This window comes from Ornithorhynchus anatinus, chromosome 5 (assembly GCF_004115215.2).
Source record: "Ornithorhynchus anatinus isolate Pmale09 chromosome 5, mOrnAna1.pri.v4, whole genome shotgun sequence".
Taxonomy (NCBI): Eukaryota; Metazoa; Chordata; class Mammalia; order Monotremata; family Ornithorhynchidae; genus Ornithorhynchus; species Ornithorhynchus anatinus.
Window position 1 is genome coordinate 69,251,727 of NC_041732.1, and position 26,928 is coordinate 69,278,654.

General features: G+C 47.5%; 1 protein-coding gene and 1 non-coding gene across 3 annotated transcripts; one reads left to right on the forward strand and one right to left on the reverse strand.

Annotated features, from left to right (window-relative positions):
• Nucleotides 1-1,583: 1,583 nt before the first annotated feature.
• On the forward strand, nt 1,584-26,928 carry GPR157 (G protein-coupled receptor 157). 2 transcript variants are annotated; one of them, XM_029064298.2, is made up of 5 exons: nt 1,586-2,153; nt 15,978-16,191; nt 18,448-18,642; nt 19,231-19,505; nt 25,996-26,928. In XM_029064298.2, exons 1-4 carry the CDS (start codon nt 1,762-1,764, stop codon nt 19,441-19,443), a joined length of 1,014 nt encoding a protein of 337 aa, XP_028920131.1. In that variant the 5' UTR covers nt 1,586-1,761; the 3' UTR covers nt 19,444-19,505; nt 25,996-26,928. The 2 variants fall into 2 exon arrangements, with proteins under 2 accessions (XP_028920132.1, XP_028920131.1); XM_029064299.2 differs by lacking the exon at nt 18,448-18,642 and having other exon boundaries at nt 1,584-2,153.
• LOC114812721 lies at nt 10,986-11,122 on the reverse strand. Its single transcript, XR_003760372.1, has one exon. It is a non-coding gene; the product is annotated as a small nucleolar RNA SNORA7 (small nucleolar RNA).

Genomic DNA, 26,928 nt, shown 5'->3' on the forward strand with positions numbered 1-26,928 from the left:
CCATCCCCTTCATTCTATTTATCGTGATCATGTTATCTTATTTTTGTCCGTCTGTCTCTCCCGATTAATAATAATGTTGGTATTTGTTAAGCACTTACTATGTGCAGAGCACTATTCTAAGCACTGGGGTAGATACAGGGTAAACAGATTGTCCCACGTGAGGCTCACAGTCTCAATCCCCATTTTACAGATGAGGTAAGTGAGGCCCAGAGAAGTGAATTGACTTGCCCACCATCACACAGCTGACAAGTGGCAGAGCAGGGATTCGAATCCATGACCTCTGACTCCCAAGCCCGTGCGCTTTCCACTGCGATCCCTTCAATGGGCAGGGATGGTCCCTGTTGCCCAATTGTCCATTCCAAGCGCTTAGTCCAGTCTTCCCCTCTTCAAAACCCTCGTGGCTCAGTGGAAAGAGCACGGGCTTTGGAGTCAGAGGTCATGAGTTCGAATTCCAGCTCTGCCACTTGTCAGCTGTGTGACTGTGGGCAAGTCACTTAACTTCTCTGGGCCTGTTACCTCATCTGTAAAATGGGGATTAAGACTGTGAGCCCCACCTGGGACAACCTGATTCCCCTATGTCTACCCCAGCGCTTAGAACAGTGCTCGGCCCATAGTAAGCGCTTAACAAATACCAACATTATTATTACTTAGAGCTCACCTCCTCCAAGAGGCCTTCCCAGACTGAGCTCCCCCTTTTCCCTCTGCTCCTTCTGCTCCCCTTCTACCTCCCTTCACCTCCCCTCAGCTAAGCCCTCTTTTCCCCTCTTTCCCTCTGCTCCTCCCCCTCTCCCTTCCCCTCAGCACTGTGCTCGTCCACTCAACTGTATATATTTTCATCACCCTATTTATTTTGTTAATGAGATGTACATCATCTTGATTCTATTTATTTGCTATTGTTTTAATGAGATGTTCATCCCCTTGATTCTATTTATTGCTATTGTTTTTGTCCGTCTGTCTACCCCGATTAGACTATAAGCCCGTCAAAGGGCAGGGACTGTCACTATCTGTTACCGATTTGTACATTCCAAGCGCTTAGTACAGTGCTCTGCACATAGTGAGCGCTCAATAAATACTATTGAATGAATAATAATGGTGATATTATATATTACAATAATAAATATATTATGAATAATTAATAGAATAATTAATATATTATATATGTAGGTATTTATTACCCTATTTATTTTGTGAACGAGGTATCCATCCCCTTCATTCTATTTATCGTGATTATGTTATCTTGGTTTTGTCCGTCTGTCTCTCCCGATTAGTAATAATGTTGATATTTGTTAAACGCTTACTATGTGCAGAACACTGTTCAAAGCCCTGGATAGATACAGGGTGATCAGGTTGTCCCCCCGTGAGGCTCACAGTCTTCTTCCCCCTTTTCCAGATGAGGGAACTGGGGCCCAGAGAAGTGAAGCGACTCGCCCACAGTCACACAGCTGACAAGGGGCGGAGTCGGGATTCGAACCCATGACCTCTGACTCAGCCCGGGTTCTTTCCACTGAGCTACGTGAAGGAAGGGAGGCGCGCGGGAGGCGCTTTATAAGTAGTGTCAGTAGTGTAGGGCGGGGCCGGCAGGGGAGAGCCCGCCCCCTAGGGGCGGAGCTGGGCGGGGCGGGCTGGGGGTGACCCGCCCCGCAGCGGCTGCTTCATGTGACCCCGCAGCTGCTGCTGCTGCCGCTCCGACTCCGTATCTCCTCCTCGCACTTTTCCCTTCTGTTTTCCGTCTTTCCCTTCCTTCCTTCCTTCCTCCCGGCCATGCAAGTCCCGGAGGCGGCGCCCCGGACGGAGTTGTTCCCCTCCGAGCGGGCCGTGGTATTGCTGTCCTGCGTCCTGTCCTTCCTGGGCTCTGGCCTGCTGGTGGCCACCCACGCCCTGTGGCCGGAGCTGCGGAGCCGCGCCCGCCAGCTGCTGCTCTACCTGTCCCTGGCCGACCTCCTCTCGGCCGCCTCCTACTTCTACGGGGTGTTTCGGGACTTCGACCGCTCCTCCTGGGACTGCAGGCTGCAAGGAGCCCTCTCCACCTTCGCCAACACCAGCTCCTTCTTCTGGACCGTGGCCGTCGCCTTTTACCTCTACGTGACCATCGTCCGCTCCGGCCTCGGCCCCGGGACGGGCAGCCGGCTCCTCTACTGCTTCCACGTCGTAAGGTGGGTCCTCTCCCCCCGTGCGGTTCTGCCCCCTGGCCCTCGGCACACCCCGACTGCTGGGGCGTCCCATTAAGGATGACCCCTTAATAAAAATAATAATAATTATTGTGGTTATTGAGCACTTAATTATGTGCCAGCCACTCTACTAAACGCCGGGGTGGATACAGGCAGATTAAGTTGGACAAAGTCCCTGTCCCACGTGAGGCTCACAGTCGTAATCCCCATTTTACATAAGAGGGAACTGAGGCCCAGTGAAGTGACTTTCCCACGGTCACACAGCAGACAAGGGGCAGAGTCGGAATTAGAACCCATGACCTGCTGACTTACAGGCCCGTGCGCTTTCCACGATGGCATGTTGCTTCTAAATGTCAGTTGTGTGACTTTGGCCAAGTCACTTAATTTCTCTGTGCCTCAGTTTCCTCGTCTGTAAAGTGGGGATTAAGACTGTGAGCCCCACGTGGGACAACCTGATCACCTTGTATCCTCCCCAGTGCCTAGAACAGTGCTTTGCACATAAGTGCTTAACAAATACCATTATTATTAGGAGTAGTAGTAGTTCGACCCTGCCACTTGTCTGCAGTGTGACCTTAAGTGAGTCACTTTGCTTCTCTGTGCCCCATTCATCTCATCTGTGAAATGGGGATTGAGACTGTGAGCCCCATGCGGGATAGACACTATGTGCAACCTGATTGGCTTGTATTCCCCTTCCGCTCTTAGTACAGTGCCTTGCATGTAGTAAGTGCTTAACAAATGTCATAATTATTATTAGTATTTAAGTACTTCCTGTGTACCAAGCACTATACTAAACGCTGGGATAGGTACGAGATAATCAGGTTGACACAGTAATTCCCATTTTTCAGATGAGGTAACTGAGGCAAAGAGAAGCGACTTGCCCAAGGTGAAACAGTGCTTAAGTGGCTGAGTGGATTTAGAACCCTTTCACTCCCAGCCTGTGCACTATCCACTAGACCATGCTGCCCTCTGGGCCAAGCCTGGCACTGGTCTGGAGAATTTATGATCCACCATCTCTCTATAAACAGGGGGTCCTTCTCTATGCTAAGCAAGAGTGGGCATTTGGCCTACAATGCTGTGTACACAGTAATAATTATAATGTTGGATTTTAGCACTTACTACGTGCAGAGCACTGTTCTAAGTGCTGGAGTAGATACAGGGTAATCAGATTGTCCCATGTGAGGCTCACAGTCTTCATCCCCATTTTGCAGATAAGGGAACTGAGGCACAGAGAAGTTAAGTGACTTGCCCACAGTCACACAGCTGACAGGTCGCAGGGCCGGGATTCAAACCCATGACCTCTGACTCCCAAGCTCGGGCTCTTTCCACTGAGCCACGCTGCCTCAGTAAGCGCTCAATAAATACGATTGACTAGTGCACTCTTATAGTAACTAACAGTAATAGTGGTTTTTGTCAAGTGCATACTCTAGACCAAGAATGTACTAAGTGCTGGGGTAGATACAAAATCATCAGGTCCCACATGAGGCTCAAACTCTAGGAGGGAGAACAGTTATTGAATTCCTGTTCTATAGAAGCAGCTGAGGCACAGAGAAGTTAAGTGACTTGCCAGGCTCTGCCAATTACTTGCTGTATGACCTTGGGCAGGTCACTTAACTTCTCTGAGCCTCAGTTTCCTCAACTGTAGAATGGAGATCCAATACCTGTTCTCCCTCCCACTTAAGATTGTGAGCCCTGTGTGGGACAAGGGACTGTGTCCAACCTAATTGATGTGTACCTACCCCAGCACTTAAAATAATAATAATGGTATTAAGCTCTTACCATGTGCAAAGCACTGTTCTAAGCGCTGGGGGAGATACGGGCTCATCAGGTTGTCCCACATGAGGCTCACAGTTAATCCCCATTTTACAGATGAGGGAACTGAGGCACAGAGAAGTGAAGTGACTTGCCCAAAGTCACACAGCTGACAGGTGGCGGAGCCAGGATTAGAACCCATGACCTCTGACTCCCAAGCCTGGGCTCTTTCCACTGAGCCATGCTGCTAATAGTATTAGACACACGTAAGTGCTTAACGAGTACTATTAAACAAAGTCACACAGCAGTTGTGGAACTGGGAATAGAACCCAGGTCTTCTGACTCCCAGGCCCTTACTCTTTCCACTAGGCCATGCTGCTATTTCAGCACAGCCTGGGAACTCTGCATATTCCAGGACTGCATTAAGTAAGGGGTTGCAGCCTCTGGGCACCAGGTAGAGAGATGTGATGTGATGTGACTGAGACCTGCCTGGTTGGGAAGGGAGACCCACAGAGGGACTAGGGCACAGAGAAAACTGTGGAGCTGGGGACCTAGCCCAACCCTCACCCAGTTTATGTCCCACCCACCATTTTGCTATCGTTCTAACCTGAGAAGGGTCACTTGTTTTTTTGACCCTGACTTTAGATCCAGGCCACCTCCTTCCAGGGGGAGCACAGAGCTCCTCTTGTCATCTTAATTCAGTCATATTTATTGAACACTTTGTGTGCAGAGCACCTACTAAGCACTTGGGAGAGTACAATAAACAGACACATGCCCTGGCCATGATGAACTGATTTTTGACTCTTATGGGCTGGGAGGGGAAAGCAATCATGGGGCTTCCTGTGCCTTGGAGTTTGGAGTAGAAGATTGCTCCCACAGATCTGAGGACTGCCAGCTGGGTAGTCAGAGGGCACCAAAGCATCCCTCCTGACTCAGTGCTCTCACCTGAACTGAGTTAGCCTTCTAAAGGTGAAGACTGGGCTGTGTATGATTTTTGTGACTTTCCTCTGCCTCCCTACTGAAGGTAAGGGCTCTGGTCAATTGTCTAAGTAGCACACCTTTTCAAAATGACATCCTTTGGGGGTGGTTTCCAGGATCTGAGAGTTCATGTAAACTGAAGTGTCCCTTAAACCTCTTGGTCTTTCAAGCATAAAGACATCAGGGGTTCTTGATCTTCAAATCAAAGGAAGAGGTTAATATGATGCAAGGACAGTCTATGGACTTAAAGCTTCAGCTGTTGAAAACAGGGGTTTTCCTAAGCACTGGTTAGTATGGTTCAATTTTGCTGTGGCAAGAGGAGAGAATTGTGTTCCCCTCCCCCTCCTCACTTCCTTAATTCGGTTGAGTTCAGTTTCATAAATTCTTCAGATTAGTAAAGGCCTATTTAGATATGAGAAGTTAATACATGTTACAGTGGGAGAGGAGTGGACTGAGTTCTCCAGTGCCCCCAGCAGATGTGGTTTCTCTTCATCCTTTTCCTCACCTGATCTTCCCACCTCCCACTCACCTCTTGACTCCAAAAGAGAAAAGTTGGAGAGAAACTTTGAATACTGTACTGAAGAAAGACACCAACTGTCGGATCTTCCTCTGTTTTCTGTGGTATCCAGGGGGGTTTAGGAGAGCAGTAAGTAAAATCTCGGACAAGCAGATAGCATCTGGAACAGGAGGTGACAAGTGAGGGTACAGTTAAATGCTGGCCCCCTTGCTCAGCCCCTCCCTCACGTCTGGGACTCCCTCCCTCCCTCTTTATATCTGACAGACCACTGCTCTATCCATCTTCAAAGTCCCACTTTTAATCATTACTTGTTCTAGGGAGCCTTCTCTAACTACTCCTCTCCCTACCCTGTTATTCTCCCTCCCATTTGCATCACCTGTGACTAACCTCTCCTGTTTTATTTCTCTTTCCTTTCCCTCCCAGGTCACCTACGCACTTAAATTGCACCCATTACCGATTCCGATTCTCACCCCACCCTCTCAGCATTGATGTACATGTTTTAATAGTCTGTTGCTTCCCCTGCCTGAAATTTATTTTGATGTCTATCACCCTCCTCCCTCTGCCCCCTCTCCCCTCTTCCAAGATTGCAAGGTTCTGGAAGGCAGAGATCTTGTTTACTAACTCTATTGTTCCCCCTCAAGGGCTTAGTATGGTACTCTGCACATAGTAAGTACTCCAATTCCATTAATTGGCTTCATTAAAGAAGCCCCAGTTACTTGGTGTCATCAAAAGCCTTGAACTATCCAGTGGCCAAAGGGCAGATTAGATAAATTTGATTCTGGGTCTCGTATTCATTCTGTCCAAGAATTTCCTTTTAGGAAAAGCAGGTTGACTTTTTTTTGTGTGGGGAATAAAAAATGGCATCTTCTCTTGGTGATCTTCAGCTGAATGTGATCAACCCATTTGCCCTAAAGAACACAGTGGTGGTGGGGAGCAGTTCAGTTTGGGAAGTCAATACCCTGAACTGCATCATGCCCCGACTCTCCATCTCCTGGTAAAGTGATTTGGGTCCAACCTGCCTAACTAGTTCCTCTGTTTATTGACCCAGTTCCCAACATGTCTGCTGGCTGTGGAAGAGCTTGCTAAGTCCTGCCCCAGGCATTTGTTAAAATGTGGTGTGGTGCCACAGAGGCCAGGTGTGCTGAGAGTCTTGTTTTTCTAGAATTCTAGGTCCGGAAGGGATTTTGAAGCATCATAAAGGCCATCTAGTCCTGCAGGAATAGTCTCCCTTAGTCAGCTCAGACAGAGGAGAAGCTGCCCTAAATCTCCAGAGAAGGAGTGTTTACAGCCTCAGAAGCCTTGCACAACCGTGACTCTCAGGAAGCCCTTGCCTAAACACTCCTTGTAGAGAGTGGCAGCTTATATCACTGGAACTGAAGAATGTTAGTGATGATAATTATGGATTGATTAAGCATCTACTATGTGTCTCTGTACTGAGGGCTGCAGAAGACACAGAATAATCAGGTAGGACACAGCCCCTGTCCCACATGGAGCTAACAGTCTTAGTAGTGACTCTGCAAGGTTTGAAGAGCTTTGTGTCTGGCTTTTTTTTTTTTTTAAAGTGGACATGTTCCTAGTAGGAGATGAGTTGCTGACTTTTTTTTTTTAAGAACTTTTCTCAGCACCCTTTCCCTCCTCCCAGTTTCTATGAGAGCAGGAGAACTCAGGGGAGCTTCATGATTGGCATGCCTGTGAGCAAGGGAGATTCCCAGAGCAGGTGGGTGTCTCCTCACCTGAGAGGATGCAGAGTGAAGGTGGTAGCCGTTGCTGGGTGAAGGCTGTAGTTTCACTTCTGATGATGCAATTTTATTAAGCACTTAACTATGTACCAGGTGCTGGGGTGGATGCAAGATAATCAGGCTGGTCACAGTCCTTTCTGCCTCACAGGGCTCATGGTCCAAAGTGAACTGTGGAATTTTTAATGAGGAAGAAGTGCAGTCTGGTGGAAATAACCCTGCTCTGGGAGTTAGAGGACTTGGGTTCTAATTCTTTCTGCTTTGTGACCTTGGGCAAATCACTTAACTTCTCTGTGTCTGTTTCCTTAACTGTAAAGTGGGGACTCAGATCCTGTTCTCACTCAGACTCTGAGCTCCATGGGGGACAGAGACTCAGTCCCATCTGTATAAAATAAAAATGTTGGTATTCGTTAAGCACTTACTATGTGCAGAGCACTGTTCTAAGCGCTGGGGTAGATACAGGGTAATCAAGTTGTCCCATGTGAGGTTCACAGTCTTAATCCCCATTTTACAGATGAGGTAACTGAGGCACAGAGAAGTGAAGTGACTTGCTCACAGTCACACAGTTGACAAGTGGCAGAGCTGGGATTCGAACCCATGACCTCTGACTCCCAAGCCTGTGCTCTTTCCATTGGGTCATGCTGTATATATCTCAGTGCATGTAGTAAGCACTTAAATAGCATTTTCTAAAAAGTATTTTATCCCCATTTTATAGATAAGAACACTGAGTTCCAAAAAGGTAAAATGACTTACTTGCTCAGGTCACACAGAAGGCCAGTGGCAGAGCTGGAACTAGAACCCACATATCTCCTGGCTTCCAGTTCTATTCTGTTTCCTCTGGGCTACACACTTTCTGTACATTATAACTATCTTTGAAAATAAAAATGAACCAATATTTAAGTCAATATTCCTCCCCCTTCACCCCCCACAAATTCAAACCCCAAATCTTGTGCTCTAAACCCCCATATTAGGAACAAGGTCAGAGAAACAGCAGAGAGAGATGGAAGAACTTTTATTCTGCTTTGGCTGGTTTTGTCTGACCTATCCCTGTGGTTCTCTACCTCATCACAGTAGCAGTGTGCCTAGTGGAGTCAGGACCTATGTTCTAATCCCACTCCCACATGTCAGCTGTGCGACCTTGGGCAAATCACTTAGCCTCTGCCTCAGTCACCTTATCTGTAAAAATGGGGATTAAGACTGAGCTCTATGTGGGACATAGACTATATCTAACCTGATTAGCTTGTATCTACCTCAACACTCAGTACAGTGCCTGGACATAGTGCTTAACATATACCATTTTTAATAAGTTCTGGCAGGCATTATTTCCTTGGGCTATTTTTTTCCCAGGACAGGGCATCTGTAGCTAGCACAGATGCTGAGGAAGAGAAAGGCCAACTTTCTTGTTTAAAGCTGCTCTTTCTGTGAAGGTGATCTTAGTTTCCAGTGGCGGCAGCAAAGTGTGATTAACTCCCTGGTCCAGTTAGCAGGGTACTAGGCTTGGCTCTGAAATTAAACTGGCAGTTGTTAGTTAGACCTGGCACCCTGGAGGTGAGGGGGAAGGCTGAGGTTGAGTGGTGGCCAGGGTCTGCCCTCTGGAGTGTCCAGGGATGTAATCCAGGTTACTGGAGCATAGAAGGGGGATGGAGGGAGAAAGAAAAGGAACCCTGAACCTAGGCTCCTGGAAAAGATGGGGTAAATTTCCCCAGGAGAATTCTAAGAATGGGGAAGTAATCAATCCATCTCTGAACTGAGTTGAGCTCTCAGGATGCTCCCTGGATAGCATAGTCAGCCTCCTGAAATGATGCATTGAACTCAATGTGTGTCAAGCCCCCTACTGTGGGGACAGAGCTCTATGTGGATCCCCCTCAGTCCACATGACCCCAAAATACCCCTTTCCCATTGCCAGATCTCTGGAGGAAGGGGGCATGTGGTAACGTGTAGCATGGGCATCGGTGACCGGTGGCTGCTGGGAGAAGCAATGGATGTGTCCCCTATGGCCCCATCATCTGGGTATGAGGCCTGATCCTATTCTACCCTGTTGGATGTTCATTGGTTCATTCAGTCATATTAAGCACTTACTGTGTGCAGAGCACTGTACTAAGCACTTGGGAAAGTACGATACACAAATAGTGACAGTCTCTGCCCACAATGAGCTCACAGTCTAGAAGGGGGAAGACAGGCATCAATACAAATAATTAAAATTACAGATATATACATAAGTGCTGTGGGGCTGAAGGAGGGCAGAGCAAGGAGAGCAAGGCAGGGTAACGTAGAAGGGAGTGGGAGGTGAGGAAAAGTGGGGCTTAGTCTGGGAAGGCCTTTTCAGGGAGATGGGCCCTCAATAAGACTTTGAAGGTGGAGAGAGTAATTGTCAAATTTGAGGAGGGAAGGGATTCCAAGCCTGAGACAAGTGGGCCAGGGGTCAGTGGCAAAAGAGGTGAGAGTGAGAAACAGTGAGAAGGTTAGCACTAGAGGAGCAAAATGTATGGGCTGGACTGTAAAAGGAGAGAAGCAAGGTGAGGTAGGAGGGGCCATAGTGATGGAGTGCTTTAAAGCCAATGGTGAAGAGTGTTTGTTTGATATGGAGATGGATAGGCAAGGGAGGGTTTTAGTATTGTGAAGATTGAACTGACAGGATTTGGTGAGACTTCAATATGTGGGTTGAAATAGAGATGAGTCAAGGATAATGCCAAGGTTATGAGCTTGAGAGACAGACAGGATGGTGGTACTGTCCATAGTCTTGAGAAAGTCAGGGGAAGGACAGGATTTGGGTGGGGATATGATTTCTGCTTGGGACATGTTAAGTTTGAGGTATCGGCAGGTCACCCCAAGTAGAGATGTCAAGGCAGGAGGAAATACAAGACTGCAGAGGAGAGAGGTCAGAGTTTTTTGGGTGGGGGGGTGACATGTCTTGAACATATTTGTAGAAAGATGATCTGGGCAGTGGAGAGAAGTATGGAGTGGAGGGGGGAGAGACAGGAGGTTGGGAAGTCAGCAAGGAGGCAGATGCAGTAATACAGGCAGGATAGGATAAGTGATTGTATTAATGGGCTAGCAGTTTGGATGGAGAGGAAAGAGTGGATTTTAGCAATTTCCAGCTGGACCCAGGCCCTCCAACCCCTATCCTGAGGCTCAGCTTGGTTGGGCCAGAAATATTCCTCCTGGGTGGGGAATCAGAGGGACAATAAGGAATGGAAGTAGAACCCTGCCTTTTATGGAGCTCCCAGTGTAATGGAATTGGGACAAACATATAAGCAGTATCTCAAGAGGAGATCTCCTGCCTCTTCTCAATCTACCTCCTTCACCTGCACTTTCAACCCCATTCCCTCACAGCTTATTAAAACACTTGCCCCCTTCTTCCATCCCTGACAACCATCTTCAACTGTTCACTTTCCAGTGGCTTCTTCTCCACTACTGTAACACATGCTCACATATCACTTATTCTAAAAAAAACAAACAAAAAACCTCCTTCCTTGACCCAACGGCTCCATCAAGTTATCGCCTTGTCTCCCTCCTACCTTTCCTCTCCATACTTGAGTGAGTTGTCTACACCTGCTTCCTCCACTTCTACTCCAGTTAGCTCCTTGACCCCCATCCAATCTAGCTTCTGCCCCTTCTTGTCTTATGCCGCCGAGTTGTTTCTGACCCATAGCAACTCCATTGGCATATCTCTTCCAGATACCCCACCTCTATCTGCAATCGTTCTGGTAATGGATCCTTAGAATTTTCTTGGTAAAAATACGGAAGTGGTTTGCTATTGCCTTCTTCCATGCAATAAGCTTGAGTCTCCACCCTCGACTCTTTCATACCGCTGCTGCCCAGCACAGGTGAGTTTTGACTTGTAGCAGGTTGCCTTCCACTTGCTAGCCACTGCCCAAGCTAGGAATGGAATGGGTAGCCTCTGCTTGACTCTCCCTCCCTTAGCTGATACTGGTAGAATACTGGAAACTCTCCCAGAGCGATCCTGAGTGGGTCCTGCCACCTTCACTCCATAGAAATGGCCCTCTCTAAGGTCACCAATAACCTCCTTCTTGCCAAATTCAGTGGTCTCACTTCTTCCTGATCCTTATTGACATCCCACTGCTTTCAATACTGTGGACCATCTCCTTCTCCAGGGAACACCAAACCTTGGGGTTTTTTTTTTGGGTTTTTTTTGGTATTTAAGTACTTACTATGTGCTAGGGACTGTACTAAGCACTGGGGTAGATACAAGCTAATCAGGTTAGACACTGTTCCTGTATGGTTTACAATCTTAATCCCCATTTTACAGATGAAGAAATGGGGGCACAGTAAAGTGAACTTGCTCAAGATTATACAGCAGACAAGTGGTGGAGCCAGGATTAGTGTTGGGATTGATGTTGGTTTCACCAACACTGTTCTCTAATTCTCCTCCTATCTCTCACCATTCCTTCTCAGTCTCTTTTGCAGGCCCCTCTGCCTTCCACCTCCTAACAGTTATGGGTCCCTTCTATTCTCCATCTACACCCATTCCCTTGGAGAACTCATTTGCTCTTATGGCTTCAAACCCATATCTAGACAGATGAATCCCAAATCTACATCTCCAACTCTGACCTCTCTTCTCTGCAGTCTTGTATTTCCTCCTGCCTTGACATCTCTACTTGGGGTGACCTGCCGATACCTCAAACTTAACATGTCCCAAGCAGAAATCATATCCCCACCCAAATCCTGTCCTTCCCCTGACTTTCTCAAGACTATGGACAGTACCACCATCCTGTCTGTCTCTCAAGCTCATAACCTTGGCATTATCCTTGACTCATCTCTATTTCAACCCACATATTGAAGTCTCACCAATCCTGTCAGTTCAATCTTCACAATACTAAAACCCTCCCTTTCCTCTCCATCCAAACTGCTACCATGTTAATCCAAGCATCCATCCTTTCCTGCCCTGATTACTGCATCAGCCTTGTTGACTTCCCTGCCTCTTATGTTTCCCCACTTAAGTCTATACTTCAGTCTGCTGCCCAGATCATTTTTCTACAAAATTGCTCAGTCAATGTTTCCCCACTTTTGAGGAACCTCCAGTGATTGCCCATCCACCACCACATCAAATAGAAACTCCTTACCATAGGCTTCAAAGCACTCAATCTCCTTGCCCCTGCCCCACCTTAGCTCCCTAATTTCCTATTACAACCTGGCCTGCACACTTTGCTTCTCTAATGCCAATCTACTCACTGTACCTCAATCTCTTCCATTTTGCTGCTGACTCCTTGCCCACATCCTGCATCTGGTCTGGAATGCCCTCCCTTTTCATATCCGACAGACATTCTCCCTCCCCACCTCCAAAGTCTTATTAAAAACACATCTGCTCCAAGAGGGCTTCCCCAGCTGAGCTGTCATTTCCTTGCCCATTCCCTTCTGTGTTGACCCCTGCACTTGAATTTGTACCCTTTATTCACCCCACCTTCAGCCCCGCACCACCTATGTACATGTCCATAGTTTATATATTCATTCAATAGTATTTGAGTGCTTACTATGTGCAGAGCACTGTACTAAGCACTTAATGTACAATTCAATATCGTCTGTCTCTCCCTCTAGACTGTAAGCTTGTTGGGGGCAGGGAACATGTCTACCAACTCTGTGTAGAGTGTTCTGGCCCAAGCACTTAATGCAGTGCTCTGCACACAGTACACACTCAATAAACGATTGACAAGTGTTTGGGTAGATCCAAGATGATCAGAGTGGACACATGGAACTTGTAATCATTAGAGGAGAAGGAACAGCTGTTTTATCTCTTTGAGAGATCAGAAAACTGAGTCCTGGTGGCTTAGGATGAAGTGCTTATCACACAGTAAGCACTCAAATACCCTTAACTAATTGATTCTCCCATTGCAAGGAAGCCTGTGGAGATTCTAGGTAGAGTAGTAGTCAGTAAAGTATTTCTTGAGAGCCCACTGGGTGCTGTGCACAATACTAAATGCTGGGGAAGAGGCATGAGACATGTTTCCTGCCCATAAGGCGCTTACACTCTGATAGCCCAGGTATGCTGTGGTGTCAGAGGTGGACTGCCAATCAGTGGTATTTTTGAGAGCTTGCTTAGTGCAGAACATTGTACTGAGCACAGCTAATGCAGAACAGGTGTGAGCTCCTCGAGGGAAGGGATCCTGTCAATCATACCATATGCTTTCAACTGCATAAAATGGTGTTCTGCATGCAGTCAGTGCTCAGTAAATAATACTGATTAATTGATTGGAGACCCCTAGACTGGAAGTTCATTGTGGGCAGGTGATGTGCCTATCAACTCTGTTGCACTATTTCCAAGTGCTTAATAGAGTGCTTTGCATACAGTAAGCGCTCATTAAATACATTGAAGTTACTTACCCAAGAGCAGGACAGTGGCAGAGCTGAAACTAGAACCCAAGTCTCCAGACTTCTAATTCTATGTCCCTTCCACTAGGCCCCGTGTCCTCCTTTTAGAACTTCAGAGCTTCTGTAGAAACCACCCAGATTTGTGGTGGCCATGCCAGCAGAGGACTAGCATTTGACTTTGGGTGTTGTGTCGGTGCTGGCTGAAGGAATCAAAAACAGGGTCTCCTCCTCCATTCAGCTGATGGAGGTTGGGGTGCTGGCAGTCACACTGGGTGCGAGGTTTGCTTTTTCCAAAAAAGGCCCAAGCCAGGATTTACTTTGGCAAATATTAAACTTTCCCTCATTATGTAAATCAAATTTAACCCATTTAAGAGGAGATGGGGCTGGAGGGGGAGCATATGCTTTGAAGGGGTGCAGGAAGGACCAGGTTGTGTGATGAGGTATTGAAAGAGGCTAATCTGCCTGGGGCTGTGGCACTGTGTGGCCCCTGGATAGTGACATGGCTTCCTAGCCTTAGTTAAACCCAGTTTGGAGAGGAAGCCCAATAGGCTGTTCATAGCACAAAAGCGGGTCAACTGGCTGGCAGCAGGGTCTTAGCCATCATCGGAGGATTGTGTCTGGGGTGATGGTTTCCATGCTTTTTGGAAGGTAGTTGTGGTGGTACCTTCTTCACCCTCTTTTGAGAGTTTGAGAGTTTGGGTCTGAATCTGAAGTTGCAGGGATTTCCCAACCTGTTGTACACACACCGTCTCACTGCTATTGAGAGATCTTCAATGTCTTCAGGGGCTCCCCCTGAAATGAAACACTGAAAATATCCGATCAAATCCAAAATTGCTAGCTGCATCTGCATCCCTCTGTAGTCCTCATCACTGCTCTCTAGCAAGACTTTTATTAATAATAATAATGATAGCATTTGTTAAGCACTTGCTATGTGCAAAGCACTGCTCTAAGCTCTGGAGAGGATACAAGATGACTAGGTTGTCCCACATGGGGCTCACAGTCTTATCCCCATTTTGCAGATGAGGGAACTGAGGTCCCAAGAAGTGAAGTGACTTGCCCAAAGTCACACAGCTAACAAGCAGCAGAGTGGGGATTTGAACCCATGACCTCTGACTCCCAAGCCCAGGTTCTTTCCACTGAGCCACGCTGCTTCTCTACATTGTGGCTGTTGGTTTCTGATGTGATTCTTCAAGAGACATTTTTCCCTTGTCAAGTAGCCTTAGGATGCAGGATTCATAATGCTTCCTAAAAATGCCCCAGACTCTACTCTCCTGTACCATGTGCAGTCATTTTCCAGTTGAGCCATCCCAGTACTGTCTCAAAACCTCTCTGGATAGCATGGTAAATGGCTAGAGGGGATGAGGAGATAAGACTTCCCCCCCTTTATCAGTGGCATGTCTGACACCTATTGTGTGCCAAGCACTGTACTAAGCACTTGGAAAAGGATAACAGAGCAAGATCACTGTCTTCATGAGCTCTAGTATAATAGGGAAGACAGACCAATTATCCTTAGAGAGGAAGCAGGAGGAAGAGCGAGGACAGAAAGAGCAAGAAGTAGTCCAAATGTCAGGATGAAATACCTGAAGAATGTATGGAAGTGCTGAGGCTGAGTCAAAACCAGATAAGCACATCACCAGATCAGTCAGTCCTTGTCCCGCACAGGAATCACAGTCTAAGAAGGATGGAGAACAGATATCAACCCAGTTTTACAGATGAGGAAATTGAGGCCCAGAGAGGGTGAAATACCCAAGTTCACAAGCAGGCTAGTAGTGAATCTGGGATTAGAGCCTGGGTTTTTGTACTCTGTCCACTAGGCCAGAGTGCTAAGGGTGGCTGTGTGTATGTTTGGGAAAGGGGGGTGTTTCCTAACCCTCCTACCACTAATTTCTCTCCTATGGGACACCAGAGGCAGCATCTGCTGAACTAACCTGACTGGGAGTTTAGACATGGGGAAAGGGGAGCAGAGGCAGGGTCCAGGGGGATATTCTGGTTCAAGTCGCTGGTCAGTTACACCCTTCTCCTCTCTCGGTAAATGGGGGTGTCAGACTTGGTGGCTTTGTCAGATGGACTCCCTCTCCACTGTCTGTGTGGTTCTGAGCCCTCCTTGTCAGTGAGTGCCATCAAAGTTCCAATTTTCTAATTATTATTATTGTTAATAGTTGTATTTGTTAAGCACCTACTATGGGCCAGGCAGTATACTAAGCACTGGGGGAGATGCAAGATAATCGATTTGGACACAGTTCCTCTTCCACACAGGACTCTTAGTTTTAATCCCCATTTTACAGATGAGGTAACTGAGGCACAGAGAAGTTAAGTGTCTTCCCCAAGGTAGCACAGCAGACAAGTAACAGCTGGGATTAGAATCCAGGCCCTCTATCAAGCCAGTGCTCTTTCCACTAGGCCATGCTGCTCCTCCCCCTGGTCTCAGCCTTCTCACCTTTTTGTTTCTCTGTGCTCTCCTTGATTCCACCCTCCCGCCCCTTTCCCAACTTGGTCGTGCAGCTGGGGAGTCCCACTGGTGATCACGGTAGCTGCTGTCTCCCTCAAGAAGATTGGTTATGATGCGTCGGATGTCTCGGTGGGCTGGTGCTGGATCGACATAGAGGCCGAAGATAGAGTCCTGTGGATGCTCTTGACAGGAAAGCTGTGGGAGATCTTGGCCTACATCCTGCTACCCCTCCTCTATATCCTCATCAAGAAGCACATCCATGGAGCGGTAGGACCAGCTGTGTTTTATTCGGTGGCTTTCCTTCCCCCGGGCCACCATGGCTGGGTGGGTGGCTGCTGAGTGGGCATCATAGGACTTGGCTTCCAGCTTAGGGTTTGCTTCTCCCCAAGGAGAGCCGCTTTTAGGGGCATCTAGGTGGTGTGTGTTGTGGGGGAATGGGTAGGTTTAAGCAGGGACACTGAAGATGCAGTCAGAGGCAAATCGTGGGTTATTTCCTCTTCTCCTGCCCCAAGTCGAACGGGACTGGTGTGCTTCTAATTAATGGCATTTATTGAGAGCTTACTGTGTGCTGAGCACTGTACTAAGTGCTTGGAAGACAACAATACAAGTTGGTGGACACGATTCCTGCCCTTGAGGAACTCATAGTCTAGTGGGATGTGGGATCTTGTTCTCTCTTGGTCATCACTGAAATAACTCCATAGGACATAAAATCATCAGTGAGATACCTGCTTCCTTTGGCCATCTCAGGCAAGGCTGGAAATGGAAGCAAGTGAAGGTTGTCTCCCACTGTGACTGGGTTGTTCCTTAAGCTTCACAATTACCCAGAAGCTAAAGGATACTTTCTTGCCGTTGCCTGGTTGCCATCGTGACGATCAGGAAACCTCCCTGGCCCCTGTGAACTCTAAGTCCACTTCCTGTTCCATTGTGGCAACTGGTTCTTCTTCCCACTGGAGGCTGAGCAAAACCAAAGCAGCAGCTAATAATAGTGACATTAATTGTGGTCTTCCTTAAGCACCTACTTTGTGTTGGCTCAGATACAAGATAATCAGATTGGATACAGTCCTTGCCCAACGTAGGATTCACAGTCTGAGGGAGAATTTTTTAAAATTTTCATCTCACAAATGAAGAAACTGAGGGTTAAGTGAATTACCCGAGGTCACACAGCAAGCAGGGATAGGATTAGAACCCAGGTCATTTGACTCCCAGGCTCTTTCCACTAGGCCATGCTGCTTCCTCTGCAAACTTGCTACTAGACTGTGGGCAGGTCAAAGGGCCTCGGTAGAACAGACTGCCTGGGAGGCCAAAATGATTCTTTCCTCCTGATGGCTTTTTCTCTGGGTGTAAGAGCCTTTCATCCCCTATTCTTCCACCCCATTGCTGGGCCTGGCAGCTGTTTCCCTCCATGGCCATAAATAACCTTCCCTTCTCTACTGCATATGCAGCCAGCATAGCGTCCTTCCCCTGGAAACTCAGCCCGGTTTTAGGCTGTCTGGTTACCGGCTCTGCTCCAAGGGGACGGCTGAAACCTGGCCCCTTCCGGACGGGAATGGGAACAAACACCCCTCCTCAGGGGACTGGCTGGACTCCTGGGCCTGCTGGTGGGTGGGATTGACTGTTCCACTTTGGGCTCGTGACCTTCTTGGCTCTCCAAGCCCTTGTGCCGTAAGGCGGGAGGATGAATGATCTCGTGCAGGGAACTGAGAAGGGAATGGGATTTCACATTCTGTTCTCTAGCCCTTTCTAGGGAAGAGCTTAAAATAAACATCATGGGCATTTTTTTCAGACTTCTCTCTGAGCGTAGTTGACCCTGATGAGGATGGGGCCTACTGCCTCTTTATTTCTGCTCTGGTATTTCCCCAATGGAAGCCTGGGCCAGCGGGCAGGTCTGCCACAGCATCAGTCAGTGCAGATACCCTTTAGCTTCTCTTCTACTCCCCATCCCTGCTCCATCCACTTTTTCACCTCCCCAACAGAAACTAGGAAGGAGCTCTGAGAACTGAGGGGCAGCAGTCCAGGCAGTGAATCAATCATATCTATTGAGCACTTACTGTGGGCAGAGCACTGTGCTAAGTGCTGGGGAGAGTATAATACAACAATAAACAGACACATTCCCTGCCCAAATCAAGCGTACAGTCTAGAGGTGGAGACAGACATTAATATAAATTACAGATATGTACATGAGTGCTGTGGGCTGGGAAGGGGGATGAATAAAAGGAGTAAGTCAGAGAGGCACAGAAAGGAGGGCTTAGTCAGGAAAGGCCTCTTCAAGGAGATGAGCCTTCAGTAAGGCTTTGAAGGAGGGAGGAGAGTAATTGTCAGATATTTGGAGGATGGACATTCTTTCCCTGTTCCCCCTCCTCTTCCTTGAGCTGGTTTAGGTTCTAATAGAATCTGTTGGGTGTGGGCCAGAGATGCTGGGAGGTAGGCTGGACCCCCTCCACCCCCCACCCCATTCCCGAATTGTCCGTTCACACTAAAGTGTCTCTTCTGTGCTAGCCGTTCTCTCCCTCTGTCCCCACCAAGCACGCAGCGCTGTCCGAGTACCGGCCCATCCTGGCTGGGCCCCACCCCTTCCAGTCTCGGACGTCAATTGCAGATAAGAAGCTCATCCTCATCCCCATCATCTTCATCTGCCTCCGCATCTGGAGCACGGTCCGATTCATCCTGACCCTCTGTGGCTCCCCTGCGGTGCAGACCCCTGTACTGGTCGTCCTGCATGTGAGGTTTTTGTTTTTTATAAATTTGTGTTATTTAAGTGCTTACTATGTGCCAGGCACTGTACTAAGCAGTGGGGTGGATACAAGCAGTCGGGTTGGATACAGTTCCTGTCCCATATGGGGCTCAAAGTCTCAATCCCCATTTTACAGATGAGGTAACTGAGGCTCAGAGAAGTGAAGTGACTTAACCAAGGCCACACTGCAGACAAGTGGCAGAACCAGGATTAGAACCCATGACCTTCTGACTCCCAGGCCCGTGCTCTAACCCCTACACATCTGTGTCAGTTTGGTCTTGTCAACTCTGGTCCATTGTGGTTGCTTCAGGAAGAGACTGGGGAGAGGCGAGAGACCTGGACTGAATGGAGTTTCTTGAGTCTCCTAGGATTCGAGTGTCTTGGGGATGGGGGAGCCCTAGGGCCAGATGTCACTATGGACAGGAAACATGGGCAAGGAGATGTGGGCTCATAATCACAGATATTGTGTCTACAAACTCTGTGTGCTTAGGACAGTGCTCTCCACACTGTAAATGCCCAATAAGTGCCATTGATTGATTAACCCTAGGGTAATTTCTTTTTCTCTGACCTGACAGGGTATCGGGAACACATTCCAAGGAGGCGCCAACTGCATCATGTTTGTCCTCTTTACCCGGGTGATCCGTACTCGGCTCTTCTCTCTCTGCTGCTGTCGACTCCGCTCCTCCTCCTCTGACAGTCCAGATGGCCCTTCCCACGCGCCTGTTCCTACGCGGACAGGAGAGTCCCAGGAATCCTCACGGACTCCAGTTGAACTTCCAAGCACTTGAGCCTGGGACCCTCCCCTCCCCCAGCTTCATACAGACTCAGACTTCCTGGGGAAAAATGAAATGTGAGTCCCTGTGCTTACTGGATTAGCCCAGTTCCTTTTTGCTCCTGGTCGTGGAGGGATGAAGATGGGGAGGGGGCTTTAAATGACTTGAGGCCTCTAATTCCATGGGTTCCTGGCTGCAAAAAAATCAAAAAGGTTCTTGGGTTCCTGATTCAGTAGTCCTCTCCTAATGTGGGCAGATGGGCTTGAGAGGGCTTGTCATGGGTTATGTTGGCATTTAAGAACTCTTGCTGAAGGAAGACATTAGGGGAATTTCTTCCAGACCCCTCCACCAAACCCCCATCTTCCTTTATATAAGCATGTCCCCTGGGGAGTGGATGGTGCCTTTGAAGAATAGTGCAGCTGCTGCTGCTGCCAGGGGCCCCACAGGCCAAGGTAAGACTGCCCTGTTCAGCACATGCCTGTGATTCAAGCAGCAAACACTTCTTGGCAAGTTCCCAGTTCCCCCTCAGGCATTAAAATGACTTTCTTAGGCATCAGCAGCAGTGCAGATTAATTTCCTCCTCCAGTGCAGATTAATTTCTCAATGTCGCAACTCTTGGCAAATTGTCTTAACATTTTAATCATTTTGCTTTTCAAAACTGTTCCAGTACAAATCCCCCTTGAAGGTTTTGGTGTCGGAGAATCATTCAGATGTGAATTGGGGCCCACACGAGTGCTGGGTGTGAGGGATGCTAGAACTCTGGGGCAAGTAGAGCCAGGGCCCACGAGATGCTCATGACAGGGTTAGTTGCCCTTCCTCCTTGCCTTGCAGGGCTCCAGGGGTCAGGTTTCCCTGGCTCTCAGCCACAGATCTGGGGTACTCCCTCCAGCCCACCCCCAACCCCAATTCTGAGATGAGACCATCTTTGTCTCCCAGGGGAGTGACGGATAAACTATCCAAGCTCAGTCAACAAGCGATCGAGGGTGGGCACTGCCAATCACTATACATCAAATCCTCCATGTGCCCTGAGTTACCCTGGTCTCAATCCTGGTCTGACTGGGTTAAGAGATCTGCCAGTAGATTTGATCCACAACTGAACTTCAGGGTTTGCTGGAGATGATTTCCTGTGCTTAGTTGTGCAACTCAGTCATTAGGCTTTTGAATTTGAACAATTTGTCTTCAGGATTAAGCTATGCTCCCCTTGGACCTTCCACTGGCAGCCCTGTTGCTGGGAGTTGGGAGGGGTCTGCAGAGGGACTGATCTCGCAGCTGCTCTGGGTGGCTTAGTTTTTGTTGACTTGGACAAATGACTTTAGCTCTCACAAGCAATCAGCTAGACGAAGAAGCCAGCCTTGGAACACCTCCCTCCCCACGACTCTGCTCATTTAATGATATTAATGGTTATTACATGCCTATTGAGTGCAAATCAATGTATTAAGCACTTGAGTGAGGACATGAAGATACTCTCTCTTACAAGGAATGTACAGTTTAATAAGGGAGATAAACTATCATTTACAAATAGTGAGAAACAGGTGGGAAGAAGGAAACAGAAGGGTGGGCAGCACTGTGGCCTAGTAGAAAGAGCACAAGTCTGGCAATCAGAGGTCCTGGGTTTTAACTGTGGCTTTGCCAGTTACCTGCTATATGACCTTGGGCAAGTCACTTAACTTCTCTGTGCCTCAGTTCTCTCATCTGCAAAATGAGGATTCACTATCTGTTCTTCCTCCTACTTAAGACTATGGGCCCAATGTAGAACCTGATTATCTTATTTCTACCATAGTGCTTGGGAAATAGCACTTAATAAATACTATTATTATTATCATTATTGTTATTACTATTTTTAAGACAATTGAGCACATGTCAGGATGAAATAGCTGAATAACTGAATAGACGTACTTTAGTGCTCAGGCTGGCATAAAATACATGTGTACTCAGGTGACCTTTGAGTTGATGTGACTTTTGGTGTTAAGAAGAGCCTCCTGGAGGAGGTAAGGGTTTTAGGTAGGGTTTGAGGATAATTAGGGCTGGAGTCTGGTAGAGATGGGGACATAGATTTCAGGTAGATTTGGGAGAATTCAGGCTGGGAGATGGCAAGAGCAAGCAGCTGGAGGTGGGAGAGTCAGGGATGAGGTATGGTTTTGTGAGCTGTGGCAGGAGTGATGTAAGATTGGGAGGAGGAGCAGATGACAAGTTGATAATATAACAGTATTTATGGAGCATCCACTTAGTGCAGCTCTCTGTATTAGGCATGTGGGAAGTATAGAATAAAGAAATGATACTTGTCCACAAGGAACCTTCACTCCAGTGGGGGAGACAAACATAAAAATACTACAATTAAAGGGTAAGGAAGAGAGCTTTGAAGTCAATGGTAAAGACTTTCAAGACTTTCATTGAATAATCAATCAGTGGTATTTAGAGAGCACTTACTGTGTGCAGAATACTGTACCTACTAAGCACTTGGGAAAGTATAATACAACAGAGTTGGTAGAGGCAATCTATGCCTACAGTTTAGAAGGGGAGACAGACATTAAAATAAATTACAGATTACACAAGTGCTGTAGTGAGAGGGGAGGGGTGAATATCAAGTGATTTAAAAGGTACAAATTCAAGTGCAGAGGTGATGCAGAAGAGAGGGAGTAGACTATAAGCTAGTCGTGGGCAGGGAATGTGCCTGTTAGTACAGTGCTCTGCACACAGTAAGCACTTTATAAATATGATTGAATGAATGGAAGACTTCTTGGAAGAGATGTGATTTTAGTAAGGCTTTGAAGGAGGGGAGAATAGTCTGTCATATGAAAGGGAAGGGAGTTCCAGCCCAGAGGAAGGACATGGACAAGGGGTCAGTAGTGAGATGAGATCAGGGTACAGTTTAGGTTGGTTTTAGAGAAGTGAAGTGTGTGGGTTGGGTTGTAGTAAGATATCAGTGATGTTAGAAGAGAGAGCTCACTGAGTGCCTTAAAACCAATATTGAGGAAATTCTATTTAATGAGGTGGTGGAGGGGCAACTATTGGATGTCTTTTAGGAGTGAGTAGTTTTGGACAGAATGGGTTTTCAAAAAAATGATCCAGGCACTAGTGAACTATGAACTGGAGAGGGGAGAGACAGGATGGAGGAAGGTCAGAAAGGAGGCTGATATAGTAGTCAAGGTGGTAAATGAGTGCTTAGATCAACAGGATAGTTTCGGTGGAGAGGAAAGGGTGGATTCTAGAGATGTTGTGAAGGTAGAACTGACAGGATTTCATGAAGGATTGAATGAGAGAGATGAGTTGAAGATAATGCCATGGTTATGGACTTATGAAAGAGGGAGATGGTGGTGCTGTGTATAGTCTTAGTAAAGTCATGGGGAGGACAGGGTTTGGATGGGAAGAGGAGTTCTGTTTTGGACATATTAAGTTTGAGGTGTCATTGTGACATCTAAGTAAAGATGTCCAGGAGACAAGAGGAAATGTGAGGCTGAAGAGATGGCTAGAAGTCATAGGTGGAGAGAGAGAGATGAAATCAAGTTCATAGAAATGGGAGTTGACACTGTAGGAGCAAATGAGTTCTCCAAGGGAATGGGTATAGTTGGAGAATCAAAGGGGACCAGAACTGAGCCTTGAGGGACCCCCCCACAAAGGGTGGGGATGCAGAGAAGGAGCCTGTGAAGGATGGAGAAGGAGCAGCCAGAGGATTGGAAGGAGAATCAGGAGAAGACAGAGTCAGTGAAGCCAAGGTTAGATAATGTTTCTAGGAGATGGGAGTCATCCAAAGTGTTGAAGGCAGAAGAAAGGTCAAGGAGAATTAGGATAATTCCTCATAACCATAACATAACCAAAACAGTTGTGACTGTTGGATTAGGCAAAAAAGAGGTCATTGGTGACCTTAAAGAAGGCCATTTCCATGGGCTGAAAGGAGCGGAAGCCAGATTGCAGGGGAATGGTCAAGGAGAGAGTTGGAGGAGAGTAGCCACCAGATGGCCCTATAGGTACTCCTAGCTCCTGGGGTCGGGCAGAGAGCCGACTCCAGCTCCTTAGTCATTGGGGACTGGATCAAGAAAGGTCCCCAGCTTCCATGCTGGCTTTTTGTTGGGAGGAGGAAGTGTGGGCCCCCAGATTAGTTTATTTAAATGAAGAAGAGAGACATGATGCAGGCCATCATCATCAATGGTATTTATTGAGCACTTGCTGACTGCAGAGCATTGTATTCATTCATTCAATAGTCTTTATTGAGCGTGTACTGTGTACATAGAACTGTATGAAGCACTTGGGAGAGTACAGTGCAACAAAGAGACACATTCCCTGCCCACAACAAGCTTACAGTCCAGAGTGGGGCACAGGCATTAATATAAATAAATAACATTCAATTTATAATATATATTATATTATATAGTGCAATTATATAATATGTAATTCAAAGACGGCAACGTGGCTGTGGGTCTGAAAGTGGAGTGAATGTCATATCCTCAAAAGTGACAGATCCAAGTGGATGGCTGATGCAGAAGGGAGAGGAACTGGGGAAAAGGGGACTTAATCATATTTGACCACTTACTGTGTGCAGAGCACTGTACTAATTGCTAGGGAGAGTACAGTATAACAGAATTGGTAGACACATCTCCTGCCCACAACAAGCTTACAGTCTAATTGGGGAGACAGACATTAATATAAATAAACTATGGAGATATACCTAAGTGCTGTGGGCCTGAGGGATGAGCGAATAAAGGGAGCAAATCAAAATGTAAGGCTGATACAGAAAGGAGTGGGAGAAGAGGAAATGAAGGCTTAGTCAGGGAAGACCTCTTAAAGGAGATTGCCTTCATTAAGACTTTGAAGATGGGGAGAATAATTGTCTGTTGGATATGCTTAACCGGGGACCATACCTCAGCCAAAAGCCTCGTTTTTGGAAGCAGGGTCGGTTGGAATCTTCTCTTTTAGTCTTTATTAATAGTACTTGGGGTATTCAAATGCTTACTATGTATCAAGCACTGCACCAAGTGCTGTGGTAGAGAGAACACAATCAGATTGACACAGTCCAAGTGGATGGGAGAATCCTCATTTTTACTGATGAGGAAACTGAGGCCCAGAGTAGTTGTGATTTGCCCAAGGTCATATAACAGGCACATGTCAGAACTGGGACAAGCAGTCTGGCCTAATGGATTAGAGCACGGGCCTAGGAGTCAGAAGGACCTGGGTTCTGATCCTGACTCCATCACTTGTCTGCTGTGACCTTGGGCAAGTCACTTCACTTCTCTGTGCCTCAGTTCCCTCATCTGTAAAATGGAGATTAAGACTTTGAGCTTCTTGTGGGGTATGGACTGTGTCCAAGCTGATTAGCTTGAAACTATTCCAACACTTGGTTCATAGTGCCTGGTTAATAGTAAGCCCTTATCAAGTGCTATTTTAAAAAAACACACACAAAAACCCAGGTCCCCTGACTCCCCAGCCTGTGCTATTTCCACTAGGCTGTGCTTCTTCTATCCCAGTGCTTGGCTGAGTCCCCAAATTCTCACACTGACCCCTTTTTCCCCTCTGAGATGAGCCAATGGCCCAGTCCCTCCTCCCCACCTTTTTTTTCCTAATGGTATTTAAGTGCTTACTGTGTGTCACCCACTATTCATTCATTAGGTGGGGGACAGTCCCACAGGGAACTCAGTCAAGTAGGAGGGAGAACAGGTATTGAATCTCCATTTTACAGTTGAAGAATCAGACACAGAGAAGATAAATGACTTGCCCAACATCACATAGCAGGCAAATGGAACCAGGATTAGAACTTAGGTCTTCTGGCTCCCAGGCCTGTGCTTTTATCCACTAGCCCACTTCTTCCCCCACCACTAACACAGTTGTCAACCCATAGTGTTGGAATGGGTCCCAGCACAGGGTTTCGGTTCTTGGGGTCAGATCTGGGCTGGGAAGAGGGAGAAAATGAAAGCAATTTTGTCACTGCTAAATCTTAAAACGCAAAGAGGAAATGGGGTATGGGTCTGGCTCTCCCTCAGTTGCTTCTCAAGTAAAGGACAGTCAACCTCTCTCTCATTTCCTGTTCTTTGTACCCAAACCTGCACGGAGAGAGGAATGGGGTCTGACTTCACCCTCCACAGGAGAACTGATTAATGGTTCTACCTGTGAAGGGGCCTGCGTGCAAGTGAGTTCTAGGCCTGTCAGCCCCGTGGGATGGAAACAACCTCTCCCCAGAAAAGGCATTTGGGATAGAGGATGCCCCAGCAGGCCCTGAAGGCTGTTTGGTGAGTGACAGTCATGCCAGAAGATGGAGATAGCTCAGTGCCCTCTTATCAGGGGATGGTCAATCAGACCACTTAGCTACTGAAATGGAGAAGTTGCCTATATTCCTCTCCTCCTTGTAGGGAAGGAGAGCAGAGGGTGGACAGGACATGGGCGGGGTGGGGCAGGTCCAGGCAAGTTGCAGTGGGAAATGCCACTGGAACAAACTGTTCTTCTGCAAAGCCCAGCTCCTATGACTACATAACCTCCAGGGCCAAGGAGACTTTGAACACGTCTGGTTGTGGGGTGGCTTCCGGCTTGGGAACTCTGGCCCAGAAAGCTGATGTGGTGCTGTGCCCTTTTCCCCTGCAGATGCTGCTGAAGGTCTAGGAAAGGCCCGCAGAGGGGTCTGGAAGCTTGTCCATTTGGCCCACAAGTGCAGCCAACTGGAAGATCATCTAATCATCTTACTCTGAGGAGCTTTGATGCCAGCTTTCCTGAGGACCGGAGCAGTACTGCCCGGCACATGCTCACCTATCTCCTCTCTTCCTGTCCTGCCATCTGGAGACATGGGGAATTGGATCTGGGTTCTTTTGTGGCTTTGGGGTGCATTTCCCCACCTGGAGCTGCTGTGGTGGGGGGAGTGGGGGTCAGCCTTTTCCAGAAGGTGTACACCTGGTTTGAGGGTGAGTAGTAGTGGGACAGAATCACCTCTACCTGGACTAAGGTCGGTCTGCTCCCAGTTCCCCAGAAGCGATGACAGCAGATCAACTCTCTTCTCTTTTCTATGCAACCTCTTGGCTTACTCTCCATGTAGCTTTTTGCTCTCTGGAGTGCTGGAGCATACAGCTGAGTCTACAAAGGCTGTACTCCCAGTCAAGGAGAAGCCTGCCTGAGCTGTCAAAACAAGAACTTCCTGGCAGAGTCACATATTTGGGCCAATCCCAATGAAAGACTTTTCTCTCTGCGATCCTTAGGCCTCTCGGTCTTTGACGTTTGCTTCCCCCGTGGCTCTGGATTTTGAAAGGGTTGTGGGGGTTTTTTACAAGGGTGCTAACACCGTTTCAGTGTGTCTGGTTCAGAATTCCTCACCTCTCCCACTTGATGCACTTTCTGAACCTTTGTCTTTTTAGTCAGCCCATTCCTGCCTGAGGCAGGAATTGATGTTTTGTATGGAAAAGTCATTATTTTTGGTTTTCAGCGAGCAGCAAGGGCACATAGGCAGGCCCTGGAGCTCAGGTCCACTAAAGGGAGAAATGGTTTTACAAACCACCAGCTTTAACCCAATAAACGATTGCAAGGGAA

Excerpts from the sequence above, each read along its gene's own strand:
- GPR157 (XM_029064298.2), top strand. The coding sequence starts at position 1,762 with ATGCAAGTCCCGGAGGCGGCGCCCCGGACGGAGTTGTTCCCCTCCGAG. Across the intron at positions 2,154-15,977 it reads TACTGCTTCCACGTCGTAAG|CTGGGGAGTCCCACTGGTGA; the intron begins GTGGGTCCTCTC and ends TTGGTCGTGCAG. Across the intron at positions 18,643-19,230 it reads CTGTACTGGTCGTCCTGCAT|GGTATCGGGAACACATTCCA; the intron begins GTGAGGTTTTTG and ends CTGACCTGACAG.